Raw genomic sequence first — 8,837 nt, 5'->3', positions numbered from 1 at the left:
TTTCCCCCACCCCCCCACTGACATGCATGAAATATGACTTAGGAACTGATGGGTGGTGAGGTGAGACCACGAGAGCTCCCTTCCTGGTGCCTCCCTGCCTTCTCTGCTAACCTTCCCTTCATTTCCTAGGTGCTGCCTTCCTCTGGACACCCGCTGGTGGATGCTCCACGTGCGTCTGCCTTCCCTACGCTGGGACAGCTGTGGATTCCTTGCCAGGGCTGGGATGCTATTGCCTTGCAGTGGGCAGTCGGAGAATTGCACAAAGATGAGTCTAGTTCTAATATGCCCATACAAGCAATGACCACAGACCAGGTACAGAACAGGCAACAACAGGGCCCACTTTCCCAGGCAGGGGGAGAATAGCATACTCTCTATTTGCTGTTCTCTGCGGACAGCTAGCGAGGAGGCTTGGTTTTATTTGGCTGCTTCCGATGCAGACATGTGCCCATCGGCAAGCAGGTTCGAGGCCGCTTGCTCTCTTCGCCCAGGCTCCTGGGCGAGTGTCAGAGCGTAGCAGCTTTCACCCACTGGCTGGGCACAGAGAAGTGAAAGGCTGACTTGTTTGCAGTCCCTTTAGCTGTGTTGTGGCCTGTCCAGAGCTAAGAGTCAATGGCAAAGGCCAGAATTTCTCCAGCCAGCAGGATGCAACCCCAGGCACCCTTTGCACCCAGAACTGTAAACAGACCTGCTTTGTGGGTGCCGGAGCAGGAGGGAGCTGCCTCCAGAGCTCAGGCCCCTTTGCAGAGATGACTCTGTCAAATCAAGGAGCTTCGTGCTCAGATGTGCCGCCTCTTGCAGCCATGACTCTATGGGCGAGGGACAGCAGCAGTCTCCCAGGAAGATCCTGAGCTACATTTTCACTGTAGATCCAGAAATCCATAGGCTGCCACTACAGGCTGTATGTCCGAAATGCCAAGTTTGGAGTCTAAAGATACTCTGGAGTTCATTGCTGGTGAGACAGGCTTGTGCCTACAGCATGGGGCTCTGCCACTGACTGAGGTGGTGGCCTTGACCAAATCCCTTCATTTTTTTCCCAACCCTTGCTTCCCTTTTGAACAGAACTGGCATAGCCAAGCTCCCTCGCAGACCCTTCGAAGCTCTGTTCGTTATAATGTTCCTCAGGAGCTGTGGAGGGAGCGGGCTGGACAAAGACTGTGCAGTATTTACTGCCATTATAACGTGCATTATTTACTGCCAGTATCAGTGCTGGGAAAACGATGCTGTCTCTCTGCTTCAACTGATAATTCCTGTGATTAACCTGCCAGCACTGCAGGGCAGAGTGCAGGGCATTTCAAACCAGTTTAAAAGGTCAGAGCCCGGCAGCTCCTTGGAACAACCATGCGTACGGCTGTGGGAAGAAGCTTTTTTCCTTTATATTTCACTTAGGGAGGGGGAGAATGTTGCTTCTCTACAGATTTTAATGGAGATGGTTTAAAAAGTCCCCAACCACAACTGCAGCCAGGTTGTCCCGCAGATCAGGGAAGTTTTGGATCGGGGTTGAAACTTTGCTGCTTTGTGTCAGTCTCTGCTGCATGTTCGTGCTCCTTCCTTTGTAACGCTGGGCAGGAGCCAGATTAAGTGCCTGCTTTCTGAAATGAGTGTGTGTGTATTCTGCACTGACTCATCTCTTGCAAAGAACGGGGCGATGTAGCTAGTCCTCGAGATGCGTTTCTTGGAAGTCAGGTTCCTGGAAATCCTGGAGGTGCAAGAAGGGCTGTTTGCTTGGAGCAAATACCTTCATCGTCACTGTGAAATCCATAAATCAAATAAAATATTTAAAAAAGGAATAATAATACAAAAAAACCCTTAGGGGAAGCCAGCCTGTGAGCATCTGTGATATGTTACACCTGCTGCTCCCTGGTGGAGACGGTGAGCGGGTGTTAGGAGCCCTCACTGAAACATCAGTGCAAATATAGCAGACCCAATTCTGCACTGCTGGTCCCTATGGGGTTGGCTGTTGTACTGGAAAAAGTGGGTGTGAGATGTTATGTTATAATATCATGTTCCTTTTGCACGGGAGTAGGCGATGACAAAGGATAGACAGCAGTGGAGACTGGGTCCCTTCATTTGAACTCCGTCCCCTTTTTTGAACTAGGTGGGAGGGGGCACAAGCTTTGACTAGGTGACCACTGCCCTTAGACCGGAGCAGCGGGCTCTTGCCCTTGGCTGTGCAAACACAGCGGCCAGGACCAGGGATCTAGCATTTGCTGTTCCAGCGTAGCCCTAGTACCAGGCCCGTGGCTCCTGGCAGACTCTACCAGTTCTGCTTCTACAATGCAACAAAGACCAGGCTGGTCCCCTGCCAGTCTTGAGATGTGTGTGGTGTCTTTCTCCCTCTCTTCCCTCTCCAAGACCTTGCATCTTATGGGAGTTACGGGTGCTCTGGCACCAGTAGGAGGATGAGCAGGGGTGTGAGGGACACTCGGAGGGAGGACTCCAGATCGGTCAGGATAATGCAGATTGTTCTTACTTGGCGAGGAATTAAGTGAGCTGAAAGCTGAGTGGCTACATGAGCCTGAAACCCGTGCGGGCTTTATTTGCAGACAGATGGTCTAAGCTTACAGGCTCTGCTGTGTGTCAGTTGGAGGGTGCCCTAATGCACCCTCAGACCCGTGTTCTTCCTCCTGAGTGGGCTTAGTATCTATCACAGGGCCTCTTGATTTGTTCTTTCATCCTTTTGAAATGAGTAAGATACAGATGTCCATTTCTCTAGGCAGGTGCCCCTGCTCCCCAACCTGAATGCCCTCATTCCTCATCTGCCATCTGAGATGAGAGTCTGAGCAGGCCAAGGCAAAAGGGATTAACTCAGTCAGCTGGAAGCCAAGCAGGCACGGGTTCGACGTGCATAATGCGATTGCTGCTGTCGGTTTGCAGCTTGGGATTTTGCTGTCAACCTTCTAGACCGAAACATTTCATCATCTTCGCTTACCCTCATTCGTAAGGCCAAGACTTCCAAAGGTTGCAGCTTCCCTTTGGACTCGTAGCTCTCTACTCTAGCACCTCAGTAAGTGCCCTAATTCTCCAAGGCATTACGCCTCCAGTTACAGATCCACCTCTCCCGGCTGCTCAATGATTGGACTCTGTGCTTGTGCAGGCAGAAGTGTGCATCTGAGCAAACCATGCCAAGTTATAAGTGGCACTTCAGAAACCTTGGTTTGAGATGTCTGACTTTTACTGAGCCATGCTCTTTTAAACCAATAAACTGGAGCAGTGGATGTTGGAAGGTAATGGCAACCAGCAGATATTCCTGACAGCATGTCACATACTACAATGGTACAAAACTTCGCATGCTGTTCATTCATTCAGGCAGCTGTGCCTCGGCTCCTGGCTGCGTGGGCTGCCATTACTGCAGTAATCGCCCTACTTTGTGAGAGTGATTTATTTGTAGCACCTTGAATGCCGGCTTCTCGAAGGCAGTGTTTGCAGGGGGGAAGGGAGTTTTTTTCCCCTCAGTTGTGTGATACTATTTAGACATCAAAATTCTGTGTTTGGAATAGGAGGGCAATCAAGATAAGGCGTGGCTGAAATAATATTCCCTGCCAGAGATGTTTCAGGATGTTTAATCATAGAAGCGAGATGCAATTAGAAACAAATCACAACATTGACAGAGCGACGAGCCACAGCAGGCCTATTTTTAGCCTGGCAGAGAAATTCCCTTTTCAGACACGCACGCTGGTAGTGCTGATCGCACTTGTCCTCCAGTGTCCTCCTGCGTCACGTGGGCATGTGGCAGCGCAGCGAGGGCCCGGGGAGGATTCCTGCTTTTCATGAATATTTTGGGATTTGGCAGTTCAGACTTTGGGGTTTTTAAGGGTCTGCTTGTAGAGTCGGGGCCAGACAGCGCTGAGACTGGCATCCCCTTGCACAGCGACAGGGCTGAAGGCTTCCCCCCACCCTGCAGGCAGGCTGTAACACTAGTGTTGGGGAAGCACTGCGTGGCAGGGTTACGGGGACAGAAGAGAAATCTGTTGCATCCTTGGCTTCCTTATGACACTGGCCCCTTAAAGGTGGCTGGGCTGGAGGTTTTGTGCTGACCTACAGCGAGGCGCCAACTTTGTTCTGCATTGGCTGCTAGGGGACAAGGATGTTTTAGCCAAGCTGAATCTAAAGCCATAATTTTCCCTAGGAAGAAACTCCAAGTCCTATCCGCATATTCTCTGAGCCCTTCAGCCTCACAAAACCAGGTTCGGCCTGGCAGACGAGGGCCATCAACCTGCAAGACCCCGCACAGAGCCTGCCTTTGGCCGCACAAGTCTCCCTGGACTCCTTGCTGCCCCCCCTATGGTGGCCTGCGAGGGAGGAAAGGGGCAAGGTGCTTGTAGTGTCCCAGCTATCGGGGGCAGCGAGGGCCTTCTCTCCAAGGAAAGCTGCTCCGCTTTCTATGGGTGCCCTCGTGCAGCCGGGGGCGGACTACACTGCCTTTGCCAGCAGCTGCCATGTGCGTTGCTGCGAGGCCTGTAGCCGGGATGAGCAGGAGACGTGCTGGACGCACATGTGTGCGGGAGTGTGGTTCCCGCAGCGCCGTGCCGACTTCTGCCCCATCCAGGGGATTTAGGACCCCTGGCGTGAGCACGTGCCTGGGGTGAAGCAGCAGGCAGACCAGTCCTAGGGCTCAAATCTGGGAGCTGGAGTCCTTGCAGGCCACAGGGGCTTGCAGAGGGCGAAATTACAGCCGGGACAGGTGCTCTGCATGCAGCACCCAGGTGTGCGATGCATGGCGGTGGTGTGGCAGGCCGTGCCCGTGGCATGACATGCACGTGCAGCAAGCCTGGGCCCGGCAACCTGCTGCTTTGTGGCAGCAGCCCTGCCCCCCACCCCCACTCCCTGCTCTCAGGGGCAGCATCCCAGTAGCTACATCACAGATCAGTCCCGCTCGGCCATCGGCTGCTTCTGCCTGGCTCGGCGGGGCCGCTCGGCGACCAGCTACTGCTGCCTCCGAGGCCCCTTCGCCCGATCGATGGCTCGGCCGTCGGCGTGGCTGCTGCTTCCGCTTCCGCTTCCGCCGGAAGCGCGGGCTGTTGTGAGACGCCGCTGTTACTGAGGGAGGCCTAGCGCGCCATGGCGGGCAACAGTCGCTTGGAGAAGCTGGGCACCTTGTTCAGCCGGTAGGGCCCGGGGCATGGGCTGGGGAAGGGCAATTCCCTTTGGGCTGCCTGGTTTCCGGGGGGGGGGCTGCAGGGAGGTGGGACCCCAGGGGCGGGTGCGAGGAGGTGGGGGTGCAGGGAGGGTCCTGAAGCCTTGGCAGCGTTTTCCTGACCCTTGCCTTGTCTCTGGCTTCAGCACGACGAACCTGATACGCATTGGGTTGCTGAAGAAGCCTCCCCTCTGGTATGACGTGTATGTCGCCTTCCCGCCGCTCCGCGAGCCGCTGTATCGTGCCCCCCCGCGCTACTACCGCGAAGTCAAGGACATGGTGCCAGACATCCTGTACCCGGAGGACACTGTCCGAGCGTGAGTGGCCCCCGGCCCTTGCGTGCCTGCCGGAGGGGGTTCGCTTCTCCCCCGGGGATGCTGGCTTGGCTGGCGGGTGCTGCTGCGGCTTCGTCGCTGAGGCTTTAAAATGCATCTCTTCGGTGCTCGTGGCGTATCTGCGTGTATTTGTTGGGGGAGATAGACATGGCCGCCTCTTTTTTTGCATTGCTGCTTGGTTGCGGCCGCCTGGGAGCCTGCGACTGTGTTTTTGGGGGTGTGCCTGCTTGGAAGTGCCAGTATGTCTCCTGATGCTGTCACTTCAGTTCCCGGCTCGTCCGTGCTTGGAAGCCTCCTCTTTCCCCTCCGCGGCATGGGTGGCTTGTACGTGACTTGTTCGGGAGGATGCCAACAGCAGCTCACCAGTTTAGCACCTTTCCATTGAACAACACTTCCGCTGTGTTTGGGTGTCCGTAGGGCCTTGCTTGTGGGTGTGTGCGAGGAGTAGGGCTGCGAGTTCGTTTCTGCTCCTGTTTCTTACCTATTCTTTGGCAAGTCACAAACTCATGTTGCCTTTCTCAGCTTGGCTTAACCCACCAAAGAAGTGGTGCTGTTTTGGCGTCCCACCAGTGCATAGTAAGGATTAATTAGCACCTGTTAAAGCCCATTGGGATGCTTGAATTAAAAAACATACATCTAAAGGACAGTGACTGGAAAGAGAAGTAGTTGGAGGGTGTCTATCTTTGTTTATCCTAACTTAGCTGTTCCCTGGCTCTGTCTATTCATTAACTTCTCTGTCAGAATATATCGCCTGTACGCAAAGAAATGAAACATTGAAACTATTTATTTATTTTATCGAATAGGAAATTTTATGAAGTTTATCAGAGTGGTCCGAGACCCTTTCAGCTCCTCCAACCAAACTTTAAATCCTCTTGCCAGAGGTAAGACCTGTTGTGCTCACGTTAGAATTAACTCGGAATGGTTCTTTCCCAGTTATAAAAATACTTATATTTTTACGACTGTTAGTAAATAATCGGTATCTTGAATTCTAGGTTTGTGGAGGAATTCAATAAATTGAAGAAAGAAGGACAAATTAAGGAGGAAAATCTGTTTGAGGAAACGGGAAAGTTACTTTTAACACAGGGGACCATTTTGCGGAGAAGAACAGCTACGAATGTAAGCATTTATTATTAAAATAAAAAAAAAATACTTAATAGGTTAATAGGTCAGTAATACAGAAATTTTTGCTTCCAGGTCAGGCTGGCTTGCTTTGAATTAGGGGACTTCAGTTGCTAGTGTCAGGAGGCCAGCAGCTTTCACAAATGGTGCATTTCAAAACTAATAGAGTGTATTCCCTCAGTCTATATGTATGTACATACAGTGTCATAACATGGGGATGTATTGCTCTCTAATGTCTCAGCATATTTCTCCAGGCGTCCTGCAGTAGTTAACTAACATGATGCATTCTTGCTAGTTAATATGCATTTATTCTTTAATCTTGTTCCTAGTGTTTGAAGTGAGTGATTTGTATACAGTTTGGGAGGCAAATAAGTAGCATTCACAAGAATACCTCGTGCTCACTGAATGTGCTTATCATCATCTGCTGAATTTTATTCTGCTAATTGCATATAGGAACATAGGATTGAAGAGACCTCCTGGGTCACATATTTGAATCTACTGCTGTCGTGGACAGCTGTGTCGGATAATCCCTTTTATAGAGTGGAGCTTTGCTGGTTTAAAACCCAATAGGATTTTTTTGTTCCTGCTGCTGTGCTTGGAAAGCTGTTCCAAAGTGTTGCTGCTCTGATGGTTAGAAACCTTGTAATTTCCAGCCTAGATTTATTAATGGCCAGCATTCATACCCATTTGTTCTTATGCCAACTTTTGTTGTTTAGCTTCTCGCTCTTCTCCTTCCCTGCTGTTTACCTCTAATATATTTATAGAGAGCATTCATGCTCCCTTCCCTTTGCTCGACTAAAGGTGTATTTTGTATTCTACAATACGGTGCTGCATGGAGGTATCTGAGCTAACTTGAACATAGAGAACAAAGCAGGGTTGGTTAGCCTGGACAGAGCCCAACGCTAACACGGCTGTATTCTTTGAAGTATTCAAGATAGCTCAGGTATCTCAATGTGGCAGCATATTGTGCAGTGTAGACAGACTCTTAGCTTCCCTTCCTTTGATAGACTTTCCATTCCCTTGATTGTTCTAATGGCCCAACACTGATCACCAGCAACCTTTCTCCTCTGAAAAGGATCCTGAGGAGGAGGATGGATGAGGTTCTGGATACAGAGCAGCATCTGATGAAAATCTGTTGATGGCTGAGGAAAAAGTGGAACGATGAGATCAAAGTCAGATTTGTCCAGACCTGTGGCAACTCCATTTCACTTATGTTTTCTGCTTGATAGTCTCCCCATGCCTTGACCTTGAACTCAGATTATAGTCAGAGCTTTAAAGGTGTATTTCTTGCATGGGTCTTGTGGGGCACATGTGGGGACTATTGCTTTTGATTCCACTTTTCAATAAAATCTCTGTCTTTGTTTTTCCCGGTGATCATCTGCCTCTAAACTGTAGGTAACACTAAAGGCTGGTAAGCCTGCTGAAACAGCATTCAGAATGACGCTGCCAGACTCATTGAAGATGCTTCGGAAACAGAAGCAAGTTCATGAAGAGCAGCAGCTTGAATCCACAGAAGGGCAGAAGGAAAATCCTTTACCATCCTAGCAGTTTTGTTGCTCAGCTCAGTTGCCCTGGACATAATGTAACATGTTACCCACCCGTGGTCTGGTTGAACAATGATGGTCCACATGAACCATCGGACTGTAAGATGGTTACATGAATGAAGCATAGTTCAGTTGTTGAATTGTGTTGCCTTGCGTGAACCTGTGTGAGATGCTAACTTCAGCATTGATTCCCTACCCCACCTCCCACCTTTAAAATGGAGTTTGTCCTCAAAGGTTCAGGGCTTTCTTGTATCCTGAAGTGGAAAATGTGTTGGAGTTTACAGTGGATTAGACTATTAAATTTGGATTATATTCACTCTTTAGGAGTATTGCTTTTTTGTCTGTATAGGGGTAACTTTCTTTCTCACACTGGGCAGACTGGATGTCTCTGCAACTCATGGTTGAATTTCCCTTTCTTTATACATATTGGAGTGGTGTATGGTGTACTGTCTCATGTCCTAAAACTTGTATAAAATGATTTCAAACCAGCATATTGATTTTTTTAGCCCCAAGTACTGTTTAAATGGGCAACACACTTTCTCCCATTCCACCTTTATCATCTGCTAAACCATAACTATTCCTGACAAATTGATCATTGTGAGTTAACCTTGTTACAGCTCTTGATGGCAGTTGGTGGCCCTCTCTGAAGTGAGAGGCTAAGATCTAGCAAGGTTTGTGGAGGGCAGAGGTGAGTGCTTTTTTGCA

General features: G+C 50.1%; 1 protein-coding gene across 1 annotated transcript; it reads left to right on the top strand.

The window, feature by feature from the left end:
* Positions 1 to 4,990: 4,990 nt before the first annotated feature.
* Positions 4,991 to 8,620, top strand: MRPS23 (mitochondrial ribosomal protein S23). Its single transcript, XM_019545607.1, has 5 exons — positions 4,991 to 5,105; positions 5,281 to 5,451; positions 6,273 to 6,350; positions 6,462 to 6,585; positions 7,984 to 8,620. Exons 1-5 carry the CDS (start codon positions 5,059 to 5,061, stop codon positions 8,131 to 8,133), a joined length of 570 nt encoding a protein of 189 aa, XP_019401152.1. The 5' UTR covers positions 4,991 to 5,058; the 3' UTR covers positions 8,134 to 8,620.
* Positions 8,621 to 8,837: the final 217 nt, after the last annotated feature.

This window comes from Crocodylus porosus, unplaced genomic scaffold, assembly GCF_001723895.1.
Source record: "Crocodylus porosus isolate Cpor-Errol unplaced genomic scaffold, CroPor_comp1, whole genome shotgun sequence".
NCBI classification, from domain to species: Eukaryota; Metazoa; Chordata; order Crocodylia; family Crocodylidae; genus Crocodylus; species Crocodylus porosus.
Note: the sequence above shows the minus strand (reverse complement) of the source record. Positions and strands in the feature narration are given on the sequence as shown.

What these genes read in the sequence shown, in the direction of transcription:
- MRPS23 (XM_019545607.1), top strand. Translation starts at nt 5,059, where the DNA reads ATGGCGGGCAACAGTCGCTTGGAGAAGCTGGGCACCTTGTTCAGCCG. An exon ending in CTGGGCACCTTGTTCAGCCG is followed by an intron (nt 5,106 to 5,280) that starts GTAGGGCCCGGG and finishes CTCTGGCTTCAG; the next exon opens with CACGACGAACCTGATACGCA. An exon ending in CCGGAGGACACTGTCCGAGC is followed by an intron (nt 5,452 to 6,272) that starts GTGAGTGGCCCC and finishes TTTATCGAATAG; the next exon opens with GAAATTTTATGAAGTTTATC.